The following is a 23,497-nucleotide window of genomic DNA, read 5'->3' on the forward strand; positions in this document are numbered from 1 at the left end:
CTCCAATTCCGGGCTCGCATTCTCGCAATTTCAAAGATGTTTTCAGTGCTAACCTGCACAATGACATGTCCAGTGAAAAACAACCTTAAGTCATTCACATCTTCATTCTTAGTCGCCAAAATTGCTTGCTCACTCAATCATTTGTGATTTTTCTGGTTATCATCAGTTTAGGAGCACTTTGTTGAAGAGCTCATCTTTCAATCAAACAAAATTGCGGGGAAATGAAATCAATCAGCTCGATTCGTTGACTGGAACACGGCCATTACCATCTGTCAACGATTGCTTGGAGATTTGTTTATAATATCGTAGTAACATGTGAACTTGTGCTCGAATGAAATGTGTTAATATACATTTTAATTAAAAAATTTTAACGATTATTATATTTTTTATATTGTTACAAAGCTCAGTCATTAAATTGGTAAAAACAAACAAATCATTTAGTTAGTACTTGTGACCAACTTGGCAGCTTTTGCCTGTGTTACCAACCCCTGTCCTGCAGCAGTTGCAACCCGGGCAACTAGTGGAGACGTGACTACGTGGCATGGTGCCTGAAAGTGCAGTTTCTGACGTCGAGCAGTGGTTTTGAGGCATTCATGCAAACCACTTTTCAGTATCTGTGATCACACAGCCACGGATGTGTGGTTTTTGAAACCAGGCCTTACATCGCCGCTAAAAAGATCGGGAACTGGCGAAGAAAGCTCTCAATGAGTCCGGGAAGCACTCTAAAATAACAGAATAATGGCATAAATAATAATATATTGTTTGTTTTGCGTATATTATGAACATTACAAGACATTAAATTGAAAGTTTGGGTTATCCGCGTTTTCCAATTATTCGTGCCGTCTCTCCCCATCATTAGCCTGGATAATCGGGAGTGTACTGTAGCTTATTTTGGAATTTTATGTAAATGATGGGCTTAAACCTTCACCTATTAAGGTAAATTCGGTTAGCAGTCAAGAATATTTTACTAACACAGAAATGTAACTAATGGACCTAAAAGTAATTACTTTAGCATTAACTACTTTACTACATACTCCTTGTGTTATCCATATTATTTCACTGGCCTAAATTCTAATTTCTTCTGTATAGGCTTAGCAGAAATAGGAGTGGTGGCTATGAAACTGAGAAAGTTGAAGCTGAGCGGATTGACAGCAGCGGAGGAATAGAACCTACCGTGGAGGTTTTGAAAGTTGAAAGCATTCCTGAAGAAACTGAAGGCAAGGAATGTGATCAAAGTAGTGAGCCATCAGAGCCTACCGAGGTTGGAGTGGTTGAGTCACCACCTGTGGAAGAAGTGATAACCAAATCAGATACTGTGGAAACGGAGGTGGTTGAGCCAGACAGTGGACTCTCAGGGAGTGCAGAAATGGCTGAGGCAGAAAGTGAATCACACCAATCTAAGGATGAAGTGGTGGACAAAGAATCAGCTGAAGAAGTCTTGCCAGATAGTATTGATGTTAACAAGGAGCTTAAGGAAGACGTTTCACCTCAGTCAAATGAAGAAGCAGACTCCTGTGCCATGGAGACAGCCCAGGCTACATCAAGTGATAGTTCCCCTGTTGTGGAGGAGAAGGCTGTCGATTTTAATCAAATGACAAACGAAGCCGAGAAACTGGCTCAAGTATCTGACTCAGAGAAAACTGAGGTGGAGGATAGCTCAGCCGTTGAGGAGAAAGATGAGGTATCGTCTGTGCCCATCGAAGAGAAGAGGGCTTCTGATGAAGATGAGACAGCTGCAGAAGATGAGACAGCTGCAGAAGTTGAGACAGCTGCAGAAGTTGAGACAGCTGCAGAAGTTGAGACAGCTGCAGAAGTTGAGACAGCTGCAGAAGTTGAGACAGCTGCAGAAGTTGAGACAGCTGCAGAAGTTGAGACAGTTGCAGAAGTTGAGACAATTGCGGAAGATGAGACAGCTGCAGAAGTTGAGACAACGACAGAAGTTGAGACAACGACAGAAGTTGAGACAGCCATGGAAGATGAGGGAGCAGTGTGCAAAGATGTGGGTGGGATTGATGCAACTAAGGTGAATGAAGAGAGAAGAGCTGAAGAGGCAGTGGGTGATGATGGAAATGACCAGGTAAGTACTACTAACGATGTGAAGGATGCTAAGAAAGATGAAAGTGAAGGGAAGGAGGTGGCTGAGGATAATGTGGAGGTGCCCGTAGGTGGTGCTAAAGATGAAGCAATGGAGGTGGAAAAAGAAGGGAGTGATGACAAGGAGGATGCCAAAGAGGAGGAAAGCTCTACTCCTGATGAAGTCTCTGTTCCAAAGGTTGCGGAAAATGATTCCTCTGAGGAAAAGGAAGAAGTGGAAAAGAAAAGTGACGAAAATGATGGGGAAGAAGTGTCAGAAGTACACAAAAAGGAAGAGGAATCTCATCAGAAGGGGGGTGAAAGAGTGAGCAGGATCAACAGGTCGCGACTGAGGCAGGAGGACGATCACGACGAAGAGAGTCCCAGTCAGAAAAGGAGGGCGAGGGTTGTGAAGAGGAGTGTGAGTGGTGGTGAAGAGAGCAGCGGTGCTAGCAATGCTTTGAAGCAGCTTGTCGTTGTTGCAGCTCCGGATCAACCCCAGCCAAAGAGAGTGACCCTTAAAAGGCCAAGGTAAGTTGTGTTACAAATTAATATTTGTATTCATTGTTGCACATTAAGTTAAACATTGAATTTCCTTAAGTTATGTTGCAGTTCTTTTAGTCACTATGAATCTTCTATATTTGATGACATATTCACCATACGGTTGTCTATTCGAATGATGTACCTAGTTGCTCTAAATTCATTTAGCCTGTTAAAATTATTTATTTTGGTTAATTTTTAATTTTTGAAATCTTTTTATCAGATAAGCAGTTTTATTAGAAAATTTGTGTTGACTGCTCATAAGTCACTTTGTATCAAAACCTCATTATGAAAAATTCACTTAAATGCCATTTTGAAGCAAGTGTGTGAAAGTAAATCTCATATTTGGAATTTAAACTGCATAAAAATTGATATTGAAATAGTTTAAATCAGTTATAATTGTATATTTGGTGATAATTTCAATTGTTTTGTAGACTTCAACAAGTTTAGTTATACTTCTTTTAAAGTGCCTCTATATCTTAACTAAACACTTTTCCTGTCAGTGCAGAGTAATTTTTGTCTGAAATGGTCTTCCGCTCAACAATTGGCCATGTTGAGGAGATAGGCTGTTAGTTTGCAAAGACATTAACATCCTTAAAATTTCTCATTGTAATTTGTTGTGGGACTGTATGATTTTCATGTATATTGGGGAATGCTTAATATGTACATATATGGATTTTATTATGACATTAAGTATTGTAATTTGATTAAAAATTAGCTTCAGCGTATAATATTAGTCTTAATTTTGAAAAAAAAAACAACAAAATCTGCTTAAATGAGACATTTAATAAGTACATAGTTAAGTTTGACTTGATAATCATTTGTCTAACTAATAAAAATAGTTATAACGGGATATAGAACAGTTTCAAGCTATCTCTGTCGCTGTGCAATTTCTATCTGTTCAAGTCAATAATGAGAAACTTCTTAGTAAGAATTATCAGCAGGAAATGGAAGTGATTGAATTTTTGGTATCGTTAGTATTCGTCCATGGTATTCAATGTGAAAATGAATGATATTTTCTGGAAATGGTTTTAAAAATATCAAAATTATTCATATGGGCTTGAAATAATTGTTCTTACTGGAGTTGTTTATGTTTTTAGGTTAATTAGGGCTACGAGCTCATCATCATCAAAAGACAAAGATGCTGATGGAAAGGACAGGCCTGTTGATGCTAGTGGAACTGAATCAAATGACATGAAAGATGATGAAAAAACTGAAGCACAGGCATCTGAGGACAATAAAGAGGTAAGCCATTTACATTTGGGGTGTTCTAAATTGTTGATCTTTACATTGACCCCCCTCTTACCTCGTCTAGCAGCATGAATGGCATGAGCCACACAAAAAGAGAAGAAGTTTCAGGGATGCAGCCTCTAGGTTATGGGTTTCTGACCCCTCATGTAAATATTGGAGAAATTACCAGGGTTGAACAATTACAGTAAACTCTCGATTATACGAAGTCATTGGAAGCAGAAAATTGGCACTTCGTTAAATCGAGTTTCGTAATTTCAAACCTTTTTCTTAAGTCACGAAAAAATGTGCGCTTTTGTTTCCTCCACCTTTTTTTTCTATTGTGGCCTTATTAAAACGTTTTCGGTGGTTGTTCATGGTAGAATTCTTAGAAAAGGCTTTTTGTTATCGATTTATACTGTGAAAGATCGTTAAATAACTATACCACCGTAAAATTCCCATTTCTTGTACCTACTTCAATATCAACGATCGCTTAAGAAATTCCCGACCTGCTTAGAAAACTAAATCAAATAAAGAATTGCAAAGTTTATTGTAAGAATTTAATGTTATAAATTTGTGGTTGGGAGCGAATAGCAACTATTAAGTATGCGTAAGATAGATATTTGTTTCCAACACCCACAGAATTTTAGCGCCAGCCAGCCTAACCATACTCTAAGGGCCTAACCGCCATTTATGTCGCCCTCTATCGCTCAGTGGCAAGAAGAAAAAGAAAAACGAGGGCCTTAACCCGTTTCCAAAATAAACTATATTATATATACTATGTTTTCATTTGTTCACCATTAGTGATGGGTCGATTCCAAAATTTTATCGATTCCGATCCCGATTCCGATTCTGACATTTCGATTCCGATTCTACCGATACCGATTCCATGGATTCTGATGCCATAGGCTCCAAGAAAAATATCACTTAATTCCAGGCAACAAGAAAACTACTTTTTAAAATATTACTCTGTGAAAGAGTCAGTTGACAAAAGAATCTTTCATATCATTGCTATGTAATTAAAATATAATAGCTAAATTTCAAAACAGAACATACCTGAAAAGTGGTGTTACATGATAGGTATTACTTTAGAATATTGGCACTCATAATATGTCGACAATATATATATATATATATATATCCAAACTACAAGGGAGAGCCCTGAGTAAAGGAATTTTCATAGCTGTAATAAAGATTACATACTACGTATATGAATCATGTAATATTTGGCCCTTTCAAATTCTCAAGCAGAAAATCCAATCATTCTACATGCTCAGCCAAATCTTTTGCAAGTTTTGACTTCTCCATGTTACAGTATTAATGCCTGCAGAAAATTGCCTTTTGCTACACATGTGTGTTATTGGGCAAGTACTTTCCCACCAAAATTGCAAGAATTTGGAGACTTTGGAATTTTTATTAAAAATTATATCAACGATTTGTTGGATCTTGAATCTTAATGGAATTCAAGTGGACGAAGCGAACAACTATAGAACTAAACTTTAGTTTTGTAGAGCCAAAAAAAATGCTATACTTCTCACGTCATTCAATCAACCTTAAAATCTCTTGCTTTTTTAAGTTCAAGAAAGAAACTAAACGCTGCAAATGAATATTACATCGGACGGACGCAGTAATAAAAAGGGCTAAAAGAGCCTTGTGGTGTGAAAACTCCCCCTACCCCGCGGCTCACCTCGGCGAAGGTGGAAAGGGAAAAAGGGTATCGGTTGTTGCCTTTCATGGAAACAGTTCATTTTTCTCTCTCTTAAGCATGCTGACTTAATCTCTTCACTTTACTTCAATACCCTAGGCAAATTTCTTACGCGCGGGATGGTTCCGAAAAATATCCAATCCTTAGTACTATTAATACTATTTTCACTCGAGTAATGCGCTAAATGGTCTAGTCGATCTATACATAATCCTTTTTAGCATCCTCAGTTTAGTGTTTTAAGTCAATAAAGACGATTATCCATGCTTTAAATGACGATTTTCAGGACTAATGTTTTAAAAAACTTAAAAATCGGCCCCCGTTACCGAGCCTCAGAGGTCCGCGGCGTGTAGGTCAGCCTTGACGTGCGATTGAAAAATCGTTCTTATTTCCTTCGTCGCAAACTTTTTTTTCAAGATTTCTACTTAGTACTCTTTAAAAATCTCTACTTTATATTGTGGTTCAAATTTTCCGAGTTATATTTTTCGTAAACGAAAGATAATGTCTACTTTATGTCAAATTTCACGTGAAAAACGGGTCGGCCATTTTGCGTTGTAAAACCAGACAGATGAGAGCCAAAATCTTCAAAAGTCATTAAAAGTATAGGCAAAGCACCAGATCAATGGAATATTGCGTTTTTTATTCCACAAAACTCATATCAACGGAAAACCACTTGGACAAATTCAAAGATTTTTTGAGGAAAAACGATATCTCGTGTGGCATTGAAAAATTGGTCATGTTTGGGCCTCTGTATCTCACTAAAGGTTTGCAATTATGTAAAATGGCATATAAATCAATATTTACTGATGATTTATGAGTATTTACGCTGAGTTTCCAGTCTTTATCCCCAAAAAGGTCATTTTGGACTTTATTCCAGCTTTTTCCGATTTCGGACCAGTTAGCGCGGGGTAGGAAGACGATCGGCCGCCGCGGCTGGCGTAAAGGTATTCGGCGCCTACGTCGACAACAACAATAGTGTATTCGGCAGACTGAAACTACCAGGCCAAGGAATTCGAATGACTTATCGGCTTTAAAAACTGCATTATTACACGAGTTTCATGATAGCGCTTCCTGTCGGCAGATTGCTGGACCTACTAGCCTCGAAAGCTCTGTAACCTTAACTACTCGACTCGACATCCGTAATGCTACTCGAAACGCTCGAGTCGAGTACCAACTACTCGATCGACTTGAATTTTCGAGTACTCGCACATCCCAAGAAGATATGTGTTTTGTTATTACGATTACGTGGCGCGAAAATTCAAATGACTGTTGGAAATGCGGTCGTATATTTTGTTGTTTGAAGTACTGCTGGAATCGGAATCGATTTTTCGCCTTGGCAAGTACTCGTTTTCGATTCCGGTTCTTGGCCGAGAATCGAGGAATCGAAGAATCGAGGAATCGAACCGACCCATCACTATTCACCATCAACGTCTGCAAGTGGAGTAGTTCCAATACCCGCGTACCTGCACTAAGTGCTCGAGAGTCAGTCATTTTTCCTAACACCGTGTTTATGTTAATGGTCCACTGTGCTACAGTTTTGAATAAGTCTTTAGGAGAGGAAATGAATTGCCGAATAAAAAATATAGGGTGCCATTTAAAAAAGACATACCGATGTTCATATCTTAGTAAATAACTAAGCTACAAGGAAGGCAAACATGCTGATTAATGTCCCCCTGATGGCTAATGAACATTTGCTTGACTCATTTTTGAATTTGCATCTGGACAAAATGTTGTTTCGGGTGGTTAAGATGAATGGGACACCCTGTCTACACCTGAAAAACAAAAACATATAGAACTGGAAAAGAACCGCTTCTCATCACTTCGGTATTTGTCATAAATCTCCACTCCTGATCTGAAGATGCCAAAGAAAATCTTGTCATCAGACTTGTAACTATGCAGTGGAAACTCATAAATCATGAGAGCAACTTATTATTTATATTATTTAATTATATTAATAAAATACTGGATAATTGCACACTTACAAGAATTTAGCATCAATACTCCTGGTGTGACCACGACTTTACTGTATTTTAACAGAAGCATCCGCCATGCAGTAAGACTGCCTCTTCTCTCTGTTGGGTAGCTCGTCCCTGAAAATCCCTCTGATGCACTAGAAATTTTGCTACGAAAGCAGGCAATTTCATCTAGTACGTATTCAAGACAATAAAATAACCCCTTCCCCATTTACTATTTTAACTGCGTGAAAGATATCTAAATCAGAGCCTTCATTTGAGCATCTCTGGTGAGGAGTTATCTACAACTCTGTGGAGGTAGAAGGTTTGAAATGGAGAATGGTAGTTATCTTGGCTGTTTTGGATGGTAGCTCTTTTTCTAAAGGCTTTCAGACATTTTTCCTTCCTGTGGGAGGTTATAGCATGAATGCCTATTGATGTAGAAAGCTTGGTTCGAAGTTCACAAGAGCAGGCCCACATATAATGCAAATTGGTTATAATGAAGTAATATTACAGTCCCCTCAACTTCATTATATAAGAGCTCCACTGTGTTTATAAATCATGTGCATCTATCAGAAAAATATTATCTATTATCAAATGCTGTTTCAATTTTTAGGACATTCATGAAGATGAAGTATCTCATGAACCCCAGGGTGTCACAGAAGATGAAGGAGTCAAGAAAAAGCGAAGAAGATGGGGCCACAATAAAAGTCAGAGTGGTCCTTCTCACTCTAGAAGGGCTTTTATATCAATTTCATCACAGTCACTCAAAGTAAGTTGGTCCCAGATTCAGTAGGTGTAACAGATCATCTATAGTTGATCTACATTTCATGAAAAATGTTACAGTGTATGAGGCCTACCCATGGCAGGTCGATGATTTTTGTATGATTCAGTTTCTGGAAATACTGACCTCAAGATTTTGCTATCAAAAAATATAGAAAATCATTTAGTCTTTGTTAATTTTGGTCAGTGATCATAAAATATTTATTGTATGAAGGAGAAGCTGTATTAATTTTGTGCTCCCTAAGGAAAGTAAGAGATTATTCTATGTGCTGGTTTTATAACGTCTAGCTGAAATTTAGTGGACCGAACATGTAGAGTTAAGGATTTGTTTCATTTAATGTTATGAGTTTAAATGAACGTTTTTGTAGCTTCTTCATTCTACTGTAATTTTATACTTCTGTAACCATGATTTGAAAATATTTTAAATTTATATGAGTAAATATTTTAAATATGTTCAGGTAAATGCTGGTCGGGCATAAAATAGGCCCTAAAAATTAAATTTCAGTTCCTGTTAAAAATATTCAAGTAATTATCCCTATTACATGACTTATATGATTATAAGGTAAATATTTTGTTGCATAATTAATAGAATATTGTCATATTTAGTGTTTTCATTACATTTGAAATACTGCAACTTCACCTAATCCTTGGGAGATTTCAATTTGTGAGAGGAGTTATTTGGATGATTAAAAAGCTAGTTCCTATTTACGAGACAGCATTATACTAATTATATTCAATTTTGTTCAGTAGTTGTTTTCAGGTTACTATTGTAAATTTTGTCTCTTGCAGAGGACAAACTCAATTCTAAGATGACACTCATTCCATGAGAATACAGACTTTAAAAAAATGACTTAATGATACACTATGAACATCTTAAAATGTAATAAGGTTAATAATTTATATTTAAAATTGAGGAAACACTCAAATAATTTAAAATTTGTCCTCTAATCAAAGCACTATAAAATAAGTGACTTTGTTACGAAGTTATATTTACCAAGGACGACATTGGCGATGAAAAAATATTTGGAATCCCCATCTGAGCCAAATATTATTTCATAGCAAATATCATCCTTAATGTGTATGACTTTGTCTCCTAATGCCAGAATAGTTAATATTGAGTAATGAAATAATGTATAATAAATGTTTTCAATGTCCATATTTTCTAATTATGGGTTGAACTCGTGTTTTTTGTATCTGGGGTGAAAAAAGTTATCTCGATATTTACAAGTTAAGCTGTTAGTATCTTGAATGCATAAGGTGTGAATGATGTATATTTTATTTTGCTAGGGCTTGATACCAGAAGTTAAACCTTTACCAATCCATGAGTTACGCTTGTCAATCGAAAAGGATGATGTTAAAGACATATGTATGGACGAGGAAGAGAGTTGTGATGCTTTAGCTGATGAGACCATCATTCGGATGATAGATACCAATGGACAAAATGAAAGAACAGTGTGGGCGCAAGTAGTTGATGATGAAATGCGACCTACTGTTCATCCAGAAGTGCCCCGGGTGCCTACTGTGGGTGAGTAATTGGCCGTGTCTTGTACAATGATTTCCTAGTTCATATCCAGTCTGGAAAGACTACAAAATTTAATAATCTGGTGAGGCCTGTTGGCAAAGTTATACAGGTTTTGTAATTCCTGGGGAATGGCAAATTTATTTTTTTTTTAATCAATAAATTTGTGTGCCTAAGGCACTTAAGGGTTGAGGTTTGACCATGGCTTTGTCTCATGATAATGAAGATTGTTAATTTTTTTGGGTTTCTATTGTGTAATCTAATGGATTTTTTTTCAATTCAAGCTAGTCTCTAACTTGAATTGCATTATAGAGATCTTGTTTTCATATTTTTCACTGATATATTATAAGACACTCTCCTATAAATGGCAAAAGATTGAAATATTTATCTTTTTGGTGTGGGTTTCAACTGTTTGTACAGGTGGTGGGGATATGAATGTCTCAACTGGTCCGGTGAGAAGGATATCAATAGTGAGTGATGATGCTGTTCGTCTTCAGCGTTCTCCCAGTCCTCCTCGGCATCCTCCATCCAATGTTCTTTTCCTTTCTAACCTTGTGAGGCCATTTACAGTCCAGCAACTGAAGGAACTTCTAGCTCGCACTGGCACGGTTGTGGAGGATGGATTTTGGATTGATCGCATCAAGTCTATGTGTTTAGTTCAAGTAAGTTCCCTAGTAACTTAAAATACCTCTTTTACTGTTTTCCTTTTGTGAAATTTATCACAGACTTCAGTCCTTTTTACTATATTCATAGCTACTTTTTTATTAGCAAAATGGAAAGCAAACCTTTATGACCAAGATGCTTCAATTGTAAACCTGAGAATAAAGCTAACAACATACGAATTTAAAGTTTTAAAATTGCCATTATTTGTATATTTTATCATTCATTGAGCATTTGCTGAGTTCATTTTAGTTCCTCTTAAAGACTTGATTATGAGGAAAAGTTACAGTAGCAGCTACGTATCACTTAATTGGTAACCTTTATAACCCAAAATTTCTAATTTTTTGTAATAGGAAGAGAGAACCTCTCAACACTGTAAGTCATATTACTGTTGGTAGCCCTCTAAAACTCAAGTTTTTGCTCATTGTTTTTTAGTCCATTTTCAGGGTAATAATTATGCTTGGAACTTTTTCACAGTATGAAACTGAAGAGCAGGCCAGAGAAACGAGGCATGCCCTTCATGGTGTCCGTTGGCCAATTTCAAATCCCAAGCGACTGTGGGTGGATTTCTCTACAAAGGAAAAACTGGAGGAAGCAAAAAGAGATGGAAATGCTCCTGCTCTTCCCTCTGCATCTGGTCCATCCTTAAGCCCACCTCATTCAACACTTAGAGATGATTTTCCAAGGAAGACAGAGCCCTTGAGGATGGAAGGAAGTGGGCTGGCTCCCACTCATCCCTCCCACCGAGGTTTGTTGATTATCAAAAGTTCTTTTGATGTCACTTGCTTTCTCAGTAGTTTCTCGCATGGAAAGTTTTGAAAGGAATGTATTAACAGTGTAATGGTAAATGAAAAGGAAAAATGATTCTACAAAATCAATTATTTTCATTTAATAATCCTTCCTTTGTCTGCCCTGTCATGTATTAATGGGAACTTATTCTATCAGCTTATTATCAGTCATAAGAAAGGCATGTGGCTAGAAGAAAGCTTGGGCTAGATATTGTCTTGTACAGTCCTGGTACTCCTTAATCTTCAGTGGGCATATGTGATGTGGTGATGGGGTTTTTTTTTACTTCTGATATTTTTTGCATGAAGTCTCTCAAAAAGTTCAAAAAATGTTGGTACAATTCAGTACTTGCATCAGTTGTCCCATTTTAACTGATTCACTCTCCCCACAAAATGTTAACTAAAATTTTGTATTTTGTTGTTCATTAGTATTTAAGATAAGCAGGCTATGAGTTATGAAGTAGTGAAGTGAAATGTAGCATATGTAGCAGGATATGAGATCATACCTAACAGGAAATAAGAAAAAAGGCATCCAACTATCCTAATACTTTTAAGTAACAATTGAATTAAGAGAGTTCACATTGTTTTCTCACGAGTCATGGTAAAAATCATACAGTAGCGCTTGCTTTCTTTTATTATTAAATAATAAATATATGTTCACTAATGCATGCATGTTTGTTTAAAACATAAACACTATGGTTTAAAATACAGCAGTGCTTTTCATTTCCGAAGGATATGAAAAAATGGTGCCTATCACTAAACCTCTCTATAGTGAACCTCCATACATCAAATTGCCCAAATTTTTGTCCCCTCCATTACTATGTAAAGAGGTTTTACTGTATTTACAGTGAGTCCTGGCCAACCTGGACATATCAGCGTACAAGGACCAGTCTCTGGTGCAAGCCAAGTGAGAGATGGTGATGGAGATAGTGCTGGGTGGCAGCAGAGAGGGCGTCCTAGGCCAGAGCCACCTCCTCTACGTCCTGGAGCCAATGCGAGAGATTTTAAGGTCAGTAATACTCTTTCATGCTAACTTACATGCGTACCGTATTTGCTCAAATCGAAGGTGAGGTTTTTTTCTCCTACGCAGAAGAGTACTCATTTTACAACTTGCCAAATTCTGGACTTCAAATTTAGGTTGCACAATCTATTGCAATTGTGGAATGTTAATTAAAGATATCCAAGTTTGACACCAGATAGATTTGTTACAAAAATTGGTTTAAATGTAGTAGAATTGTAATGGAGATCTTGCACATTTTTTGAATAAAATAGAGGAGTTAGTGGACGTTAAATCTTGCACAACGCAAAAAACCCGAGGGCTAGGTAACGCTTCGTTCCCGAGATAAAAATTCTCAAAGTTGTCGAAAATCCAATGACGCGAAAAACGGCGTTCGAAAGGGGGTGTGGTTGTTTCCAAGGGTCTGACGTCATATATGCCGTTCCGAGTACTACGAGGCAGTACTGCAGCGGGGGCCGCCGTTCCGGCAGCTTCCTCCAGGACTCTGGGCAGCACTAACGGGGAAAAGGTGCACGGGCGGAGTTTTGGGGAGGGCAACGGAGCCTTATATGGTAATGAAATGTAACTTAAATGGCAAATTGTCAGAAAAATTGCGTACAATTTTTGTCAATGAAATAGCTGCAGGATTGATAAATTTAGAAAATAAGATAATTAAGAAGTGTGATTAGTTATTGAAATTTAATGAGTCAGTGAGAGCTTGTCTATTATTATAGCAATACTTGTAAATAAAGGCATTAAAAACATTCTACAAACCTCTGAAATCAGTATTTTACCATTAGTTTAGAAGCACATCATATTTTCTCAGGTAACTCACATTTTCATATTCACATTACTTACATTTTGCCATCCAGAATTCAACCATTCCAATTATGGAATACAGAGATAGATTGTTAACATAGACAGTTGACTTCTGGTGAAACTTAAATGGATTAAGGTTTTAAAAGAAATTGTAAAGTAAAATATATTAAAACATTTTATTGAAATCAAAGGGCTTTAATTAACAGTGGGAATATATTTTTTCTCCAGAATTCTCTGGCCTAGTCAACCAGTGTCTTCGCTAAATTTGTATCATAATTGACAATTTTAATTTCAATTTTGGAAATGACTTCGTACTTAGGGTCAGCAACGCACAATATTCATTTTTCCTTCCTATAAAACAACATTTGGAGTTGCAGTTGTGTATGGCATCTACTGCCCACTTTCCCACATTTGCTAATATAATTCTTGCATGTTTCAGATGTGGGACACTTCACCTTTACCACATATTCAGAACTAATCAGGCGATGCCACAAATTCAGGGAGTTCAGCTTTTAACAAAAGTCCTGTATTTTCAAAACTAACACCCAACTCTCGTCTTAATGACTTAATTACATCACCTTCTAGGTCATTCCCCCTCTTCATTGGCCCTGTGATTTTAAAGGGTCAAGCACCCAACAGCTGCTCTGCCAGGGCACCACCACCATCCATCTTACAGTTAGCCTCTGTATAAATCATTGAGGCACCCAATCGTGCATACCTCAACTTATGCCACAGGTGACATGATACCTGCCCAACAGTCAATGATGATGCTTGTAAACAAAGGGGCAGGGTCATTTTTGACTTGTTAGCAAATTGAATGAAGTCCTCATAGAGCTCCTTGTGTAGGCTTTTGCGGTGTGGTGAGGATTCAGCAGACAGGTTTTCGGAGTTACTACCGCGTAGATTCATCTCTGCAGACGACAGTTTCGCCGGCATCGCAGCAGGCTTCTTGCACCGACCTCCGACGGGGTGTTTAAGAGACAGGCGATCCGAAAACTTTTCAGCTGAATCCTCATAGAGCTTATGGGTCAAATTTTGAGTTTTAAATAAAATGCCCAAATAAAATAAGCCAAACTGCTCAAGGGAGTGAGAGGGAGAGTTGTAAGCCAACAGAACGCATTGATCGTCATTTTCCCTGCAGTCCATCTATACCCGGTCCTTGAAATCACCAATTCCAAGAATTGGGTCCACAGGCTTCAAATTTCCTAGATCAGTGGCCATAAGGAGTTGGTTTCTCACACCAGACAAAGGTGGTTTGCGCCAATAGCACTCAACTTCAGTTGGGGAAGGCTCTAAGCTTTTGTTGTGGAGCCACACTAGGAAAGCCAAGGAAGGCATGCTTGCATCCCCCTTAAACATGAAGTGGTAAACTTTGCATCATTAGTCATCTTCCATAAAAAAAATTTACATTTTATTTTTTACAAATTATTATTTTACATATTACCATCGATTCTACTAGCATATTTCGTCTATAAAAAACGTCGGCATACGTCTAAACTTTGATGAAATTACAATAAATTTAAGAGTTACTTGAAACCTTTACAAATAAACATCATAACATAAAGGTACTTATAAAGCCATTAACTGTGGTCTCAGCTACTAATAAAGATATGCATGAATTAGTTAATAATTAGTTCTAATGAACCATTACGCCGAAGCATAATAATTACCCGACGACGCTGTGCAATCGTGACAGGCAAGGCTCAAAATCGTCTTTGGCGCTTCGTCGAACACTATGGTGGCATTATAATTTTTGGCCGTAACTTAACGTTCCAGAAAAACACTTCACCCGGCATAAATTATTAGATCTTTATAATGGCACACGTCAAATCGCCCTCTCAATGTATTCTTTTCTCATAGATCTGAAATAGAGATTCATAATGTAAACATTGCGAAAAGGTCACATGTATTATCAAAACTTTGCTAATAATGACGACCTACTGCAACAGAATTCACATGAAAACAATTTATATATTCATTTATCTTGTAAATAATATAAAATACTTACCGCAAAGCCTTTACAATTCGTATTTCAGCTGATGTTTACTTGTCACAGCTCATTAAGTACTCCATCATTATGGGAGAATCGAGTTCGGGCAGATTTCCGGACCCCTCACGAATATATCCAGCTTCCATGCCGATAATTCTCTTAAGTGTAAAATAAAAACAGATAGCGTACTTCTTTAAACTTGTACTACAGCGCAGGAGATGTATATCTCAAGGTTAATCCACTTTCCAGCGTCTCGAACTGATAAACACTTTGTTATGCCTGGTTACCATGCCACGGAACGGCATATATGACGTCACGCGTCATTAATGCCGTAAAACGATATCATTATTTTCAGGGCGCTATTGTTCAGTTAATATGCGTCACTCAGGTTAAAGAGTAGTATACATATTAAAGATTTTTGATTTTCTATACGATGCATGAGTTAAATTGCCTGTACAAAATCCTTGCAAGTTCTCCATTGAAATTTATGTAATTTTATATTTTAAAACATTAACATTTTTTGTAGAAGGCAAAGATTTGCACTGCACCGACCAGACATTAATAAATTTTTTGTGGCTAAATAGTGATTCTATAAGTATGATTTAGATTAAAATAGACCACCCTATTGCAGTGCAACCTCGATAAAACGAGACCTCACGGTGCTCAAATAAACATTCGCCGTAGGGAATTGTCGCTTTGCCGGAGGTGGAGCAAATAATAGCCTATAAACCTATTGTCACCTCTTATATAGGAACAGGATTGGTGTGGTGACGGAGACATTTCTATCCAATAAACTGAAGCATAAGCCCAGACGAAAGGCGATGGTTTTTGCATTACTAAATTTCCTTCCCTTAATAACAAACCTGCCATTCAATTTATAAGCGCCGCACTGGATTAAAATCATGTAAAGCATTGCTTTGTCATTCATTATGCCAATTCACAACCAAGGAAGCCACTTTTCTATGTACTTCATGCATTTACATGATCATTCTATTATTTTAGTATTTTTGGCTGAAAATTCAAGCAATTACTGATAAAAGTGTATCAAGGTTAATGCCTCAAATGTTTCCATTGGTGTATATTTATTGTTCCTGTATGTTTCACGGAAGTTATGTGAAATAACGCATCGCATTTGTTTCTGAAGGCAAAAATGATAGAAGGTGGTAGAACAGTCCTGCCAGGGATGACTTTTTCTATCATCCAATGTAATATAATCATTATCAACATTAAAAAATCTGCCAAGCATTCACATTGATGTGATTAAAATTGCCATTGTTTCAAAAAAAAGTTCCTTTAGAGTGTTACACTAGCGACATCATTGAAATAATGTACATCACTGCAATAAAAACGATTTTCAATAAAATTGATAATACAAGAAAAGATATTAACTTTATATTACTTCACGAAAAATATAATGCAGACGTCACTATAGTAAAAAGCAATCTACAAGAAACTGTGACTAATATAACACGGATGAGTAATATATGCCACAAATAGATGAAAAAGCATATGCCTCTGATGAACCCAAAGGCCGAAAGAACTTACAAGTATGAATTTATTGATTTAACATTCTCAATAATGGCTGCAAATCATGAAAAAGAATGCTGAATTTTTTTAATTGAATAAACTAAAAGTTCAACATCAGCTTTTCACATATGCCATTGCTAATTACACATTTCCTGCCTCTAGAAGGGTCATTGCAAGAAACTATGAATTTTGTTGTTGAGTAGGTTGTAAGAGTTCAGTTACGTCTGCGTTATATCACGCAGGGAATACTAATTAGGATATTCCGCTAGGATCGGAGTCCTTTCTTCCACGGCTTCGGGTTTGCACCACAGGTATCACCAGCAATTAAACGCTTCTGCTATAAGCCTGTTTGTTTTAGTTACTGCCTGAAATTAAAGGAACTCCAAAATTAATGCCTGTGGATTATGTACTTTTAAAGTGTTCCATGCCACTTGAAGGTTAACGGACAATATACATCAAAGATAATACAGCAATAGAAATATTTGGATAGGGTGGAGAGGATAATACAGATTTTCCTCTAGGATGTATACAGAGTTGACAAAAATTGGCTATCATTGGTTGAATAAAGAATCTAAGAAGTTTCAAATACATCAACCTCACAACTGTATGATATGCGAGTCTTATGATCACCATACACCTGCCTCTTTCAAAGTAAAATCTGATTGGGAAAGGTAATATAAAACCATTTTAGGGGAAAGCATAGACTTCCAATGCAGAAAGTAACTTTATACAGTTTACAAAGGGAAATTTGACCTCCGTCCTAACCACCTGCTTATTCATAAATATGACCTAATGCAGAAAGGTAATCTGATAAGATTATCCAGTGAAAATTTAAGTGGAATGGGGATGATGAACATCCATGATTTTAAGCGCAGACTCTAACCACCTTTCATTCAACTTGTAAATTGAAAGTTAGTTTATACTTTTGCACCAAATAGTATATGGAATGAAGAAAAGAAAGCTGATGTTGCATAATGGATGCTTAACAGGATATTATCGAAATTTAATTTCAAAAGAGCTACTCTTTGGATATTCTGTTGGAGCAGTTCAACTTGTGAACCACCTCAGGGGTTCAGAGAGGAGCACAATTGCCAAGCGCTCCTGCTTGGAGCTGCACTTAGGTCGGAGCGTAGCAATAGACGAAGCCTCATATAGCGGAGCTGTGGCTTCCCTAACATGTTTCCTATGATGAGAACCATAGATATCGAAGAAGTGAGCGTAATATTTTACCAATCATTAAGTATTGTATGCAGAAAATTTCATTGAAATTCATGATGGTTGGGTGGGGACCTCCAGGATACTTGATGTGGAATGTTACATAATGGAGCTCTTCTTAAATCAATAAAATGGGGTTTTTATAAATTTTCCACGTGGCATTTACTGAATGTATGATTTGGTCTGGGAGAGTAGTTTGTATAATGGTGTTACTTCTTTAATTAGAAGTTTGTAAGTGGTTCTACTGTATTTCATTACAACTGATTGAGTAATTAGTGAGGTACGATGCTTAACTTGACCATGCCATGGCACTAAGTATCCAAACCTTGCCCTTAAGTGGAACAGGAATTACTTTTGTGTCTAGGATAGACTTCTCCTCACTGATGTAGGTGTTTGGGAGTTCATTGGTAGATGATAAAAATTCTGATAAATGATAAAGTGATTTTGACCTTAAATTCTTCATTCATCCTTCATTTATTTTGGCATCAGGAAATAGCTAATAATTTCAAGTTTTTGAAGACCTCATTCCTTAATTTCCAGATGTCAGCACCAGTTAGAGAATGGGATTTGGACAAAGTTGTACAACAATCACCACCTCGTCCAGGAGTCCATGGGCCTGTTCATGGAGGTGCTGTAGATGACAGAAGGCGTCCTGATGCTGCTGGGCAGCCCGGTGGTCATAGGGACCGTGTTATGCCATCTCCCCCAGCATCAATGCAAGATTTGCAAGGTAAGTTCTTTAGTCTGCTTTGTTGCTCTTGAATTGTTTTGGATATTATCCTTTTGATCCTGTGCTAACAGTATAAATGTCGTTTGGATATTTTGTTTTTTTCTCTTAATTGAATCTGTTATAGATTATTTTTTAGTTCATATTTTTCTTTCTTTTTGTTCCAGCTCGGAAAGCAAAGAGGAAAGAAGCTGAGGCTGCAGCTGCGGCTGCTGCAGAAGCTCCAGCAAACCTACTTGACAGCCTTTTCAGAAAAACAAAGGCAACACCCAGCATCTATTGGCTGCCGCTAACAGCTGATCAGGTAGGTAAATTATGGAAATGGATATTGTCAATTTGATTTATGGTGATCCTGTTGATTGACCTTCAGTTCACATAATTAAGCAATGTCAATTGTTAAAATTATAAATTTTTCTTATTGAAAGAATTAACTATAGCAACAACGTGTGGTTAAACTTTCAAATTTTTCTTAGAATCTAGGGTAAAAATTTCTTCAGACATCGGTTTTTGTCGATCTCTTCCCAGAAAATGGGGCATCAAAACTTAAATATAATACCATATTCCTGGAAAACAGCCATTTTGAAATTACTTATTACAGTAAACTCTTGATTTTACGAAGTCAGTGGGACCGGAAAATTGGCACTTCGTAAAATCGAGTTTCGTAAATTCAAACCTTTTTCATAAGTCACGAAAAAAATGTTCCCTTTTGTTTCTTCCGCCGTTTTTTGTCTTTAGTGGTCTTATTTAAATGTTTTCGGTGGTTATTCTCGGTATAATTCATAGAAAAGGCTTTTTGCTATCGATTTATGATGTGAAAAATCGTTAAATAATTATACCACCATAAAATTCCCATTTCTTGTTCATACTTCAACATCAACGATCGCTAAAGAAATTCCCGACCAGTTTAGAAAACGTAATCAAATAATGAATTGCAATGTTTATTATAAGAATTTACAGTAATAAATTTGTGGTTAGGAGCCAATAGCTACTATTAAGTATGCAAAAGATAGATATTTGTTTCTGACACCCACGGAATTTTAGCGGCAGCCGGCCTAACCGCCATTTATGTCGCCCTCTATCGCTCAGTGACGAGAAAAAAAGAAAAACAAGGGTCTTAGCCCGTTTCCAAAATAACCTTCGTAAATTAATATTTCGAGTTACTTCGTATTTTCAGCAGAATGTGCTCTATTTTCACTGAGATTCAATTACGATCATAAATAACGTAGGATGTGATTATCTTCTGGCGAATATTTGCAGTAAATTCTGTTTGAGTTCTCCGTCCGACTACTGTGTTCCATCATCTTCGCAGACGTTGCCATAAAAGACTTAATTCTTCATCAGGACTGTATTCTTCATACCGGGTGTGAGGTGATCTGTTCATATAGTATGTTTCTCTCCTTTTATGCCGACAGGAGCAAGGTTCCAACCGGAAAACGACAGGAGAAACATCTTACAGTATCGGAGAAATATAGATAGAAGCGTTATTATCCACATTGATTGTTTTCCTACAAGAGACGTTTTATCATTTCTCAACGTGGTTAAGTATTGGTTCACTAGCGTGAATTCCCAAAAAATGACACGCAAAAACCTGTACCGTCACCTCATTTAGTTTTCGTGTTCCTTTCTCCGCCGTATTGAAAGTTATGCAAAGGATCATTGACATAGAGAAAAGATTTTCTTAGTTTTAGCACTAAAAATAGTCGCGCCATAATCGTAAATAAATATAGTGTGGAAAGAGCAAAGAAAATAATTTCAATTGAAAAGTCAGCTGAGAAGAAGAGAGACAATTATAAGCGCGGCACCATTTTCCCGATAGTGGAAGATACTTCTTCCGCCTCTCTCCGGTGAATAACTTCCCCCAGTTGCAGGTAAAGATGAACCATGCCCTTCTCCACAATCGGGGAACGTTCCCAGTGGGTGGGGTGAATAAGAGTGGGATGGGGATTGCCTTGAGGAAGAAGTGTGGTCATCACAAGGACTGGTGAAGGGGGCAGGACAAAGAAGGGTGGGGAAATGGCCTTCAGCTCTGCCTCAGTCTACTTTTGGGGGCCGTATGTATTTTTTTGCGACGCACACAAGCTCAGTCACCTTAGGGAGGGAGTGAATGGGAAATGCTGGGGAAGGAGGGGTTTGGGATGCTTAAGGTGGGTGTCAGCAAGATCAGCCAAAGGCGGCAAGAGGGAAGGGACAAAGGCTTTTGAAAGACAGAACCCCAGCATGGGAGAACGGGGAAGCGCGTGAGAAGAAAGTTCATGGTTAGACTTGGAAGTGCGTCTTCATTACGAGAAGCCTGAAATATAAATTGGCGGTAAATAGAGCCCAATACTTAAGATATTTAAGTTGTTCATTCACAAAGGCCAATATATACACGAAAAGATATTATGGCGCGGATTGCATGTATCAACGTCCATTTCGGGATGTTATTAATTTCTGTTCCCATTTATAAAAGTAGCAAATAGATTTGAAAGAATGATAATCATGAATAAAAATATCTAAATCGATATCCTAACGCACATGAGCAAAATAGATGAATGTATACATACCGATCCATCGCAAGTAATACCGCTCAAGCTTCTTCCGGTACAGGACTTTAAAATATGTATTGGATAATGCCTTGGTCCAAGGGCTGGGACTTGCTAGTCGAGTTCGGGGGTAAAAAGAGGACTCGAACATTAGCCAATTTTAGATCCTCCACGTATTTATGAACGGTGGCATTATCCATTATTAAAACAATTTTGCTGTTCTCTCCAGCAATTTTTCTCTGTAGACGTATAACCGTTTGCTGGAAAATTTCTCGGGTCATCCAGCTGTTTTTATTTGCATGGTAAAAAACGGGGAGGGCTTCCAATTTTACATGTTTTAAGCACCGTGGCCTTTCAAATTTCCCAATGACATCGGGCTTATTTTGTCCGTGCCCGTTTGGTTGACGCACAGCCCCACAGTAACACGCACTTTACTCTTTTTCCCCCATGGCACCTTTGCCCTTTGAAACCCAGGGTTGCGTCAGGTAATGCATTAAAAATAGCCCAGTTTCAGGGGCCAGCGAGGGTGAGCTCGTCGAGGAAAGGGTCCCGGATTAGGGACCCTTCGAAGTGCTTCGGCGAAAAGTAGTCAAGTAGTCTTCGTTGTACGTTCACAGCAGTGCAAAGGGTTAATTAGGGGTGTACGAAATACTCCGCGCGACCTTCCTGGCATGTTAAACTACGAATTATTGTCGATGCTATGTTTACGAACAGGCACGTAAATAGGGGTATAATGTCAGCCGCGATATTTTAACTGAACTCCTACTCCCCCTAAATTCCCACAGTGAGGTTTTTGGCGACCCATTTCTCTCCAAAGTTGCATTATCATTTACGATTTCGCACTTTTGATGGACCACAGTTGGAAGCGCTGATTTTTTAGCTACTTACGCCGGCGTAACTAGTTTTGTTGACAAATTTTTCGCCGTAGTTCGTATAAACGAATGCCATTTGTTCCTAGGGACCGAGCCGAGGTTCGTAAATTCAAAAAATTTCGTATAATCGAAACTTCGTATAATCGAATAGTGCCATGTATTTAGCATAGGCTTTTCACCGGGACCGCAATATCACTTCGTATAATCGAAAACTTCGTAAAATCCTGCTTCGTAAAATCAAGAGTTTACTGTATTCAGATGTCTGTTTTATTTGAAGGTCCAAATATTTGTAGCAATTTGCAGCAAAATCTGAGAGGTCAACTCCAGGCTTTCGATCATTCACTCATGAATTGTGAAATTATTATACATATTTGCTGTTTAAGTTTTTCGTCAAATTGATTTCTTGTTATAATTGAAACATTCCAATTGAAGTGTCTGTGTCCTCTGAACAACTATCAAACTTCATATGATTTTGATGCAGTATAAGACGCATTTTGATCTGAGATGTGTCTCACACAATGTCACTAGTGTACGGGGGATATAATTGCATGTCTACAATGGTGGTTGTTAATTGGATAACAATTGGAAACCCATCAGAGCACCATTGCAAATAGGAAATTCCTTTGTGATTTGCTGAACGATTTAGTTCACTCATACTACACATAATTCAATAATGAAAAAAGTGATGCCATCAGTTTACCTGAGTCTCTTTTTCTAATTTCATTGTTGCCTTACTTCAGGGTAAATAATTTCTGTCCTGACAGTTCATATATGAACTGTGGCATCTCTGTGTAAAATTGAAGCGCTAATGCAGGACTACCAGTTTAAAAGGAAACTGTTTGGTAATGGTCCAAAACTTCACTGGAAGAATAAGGGTTTGTGTGTCAGCCATGTATGAAAATACAGTAAAACCCCTTATTTACACTTTTCTAGGGACCCAAGAAAAAAAGTGTAAATTGCGGGAAAATGCAAATAGCGGGAAATAGAGAATTTTCACTTTTATTCACATACTGGCTTTGGAAATGTTAATTTTTTAATTGTTCACTAAGCATTATTCCATAACATTGTTTCCCTCAGAAGCACAGTGTTTTTGCTGGCAGCAAAAATTGAAAAATACCTAATCCTGTTTTGTCTGTATTGAAAACATCTTTTGGGCTGTAACCCTTCCAGAACTCTAATATATTCAGATTCTTTCCACTGAGTTGCTGTCTCTTTGTTAACATCTTTGCTTTCACCACTCACCATCTTATATACAAGACTGTACCTATTTTTGAATCTATCCAACCAACCATTATTATAGATGCCATGGAATCTTCGATTCCCAATCTTGTGGGGAAATACTTTTTCTCAAGGGCCTTTGAGCCTGTTTACACGATACATTAGCACGTACGATTGTAGGCAGGGGCAGATCCAGGATTTTTTTCTGGGAAGGGCACAGAGGGCCTGACAGGCAAAAGATCTTGTTTAATTGAGATTAAAAGCAAGATATAACGATGACTTTAAACAATTCTCTTTATTTTTATATCAAAGTTATTCTTATTGAATTAAATGATTAAGCCTCCTTTAGTAATACACAAAGCAAAGCAA

At 37.5% G+C, this 23,497-nt stretch overlaps 1 protein-coding gene across 2 annotated transcripts in view; it reads left to right on the top strand.

The window, feature by feature from the left end:
• LOC124155675 (apoptotic chromatin condensation inducer in the nucleus) overlaps positions 1–23,497 on the top strand; it is a 35,519-nt gene that overhangs the window by 6,378 nt on the left and 5,644 nt on the right. For both annotated transcript variants that reach the window (XR_006864216.1, XM_046529692.1), the window contains exons 4-12: positions 1,090–2,604; positions 3,714–3,858; positions 8,111–8,266; positions 9,565–9,802; positions 10,217–10,458; positions 10,934–11,204; positions 12,090–12,250; positions 18,330–18,519; positions 18,684–18,820. Coding sequence is in view for 1 of the 2 variants with exons in the window: in XM_046529692.1 (XP_046385648.1) it covers positions 1,090–2,604; positions 3,714–3,858; positions 8,111–8,266; positions 9,565–9,802; positions 10,217–10,458; positions 10,934–11,204; positions 12,090–12,250; positions 18,330–18,519; positions 18,684–18,820 (3,055 nt within the window). In the remaining variant the exon portion in view is untranslated. The remainder of the gene's footprint in view (positions 1–1,089; positions 2,605–3,713; positions 3,859–8,110; positions 8,267–9,564; positions 9,803–10,216; positions 10,459–10,933; positions 11,205–12,089; positions 12,251–18,329; positions 18,520–18,683; positions 18,821–23,497) is intronic.

The sequence above is a fragment of the Ischnura elegans genome, chromosome 3 (genome assembly GCF_921293095.1).
Source record: "Ischnura elegans chromosome 3, ioIscEleg1.1, whole genome shotgun sequence".
In the NCBI taxonomy this organism is placed as follows: Eukaryota; Metazoa; Arthropoda; class Insecta; order Odonata; family Coenagrionidae; genus Ischnura; species Ischnura elegans.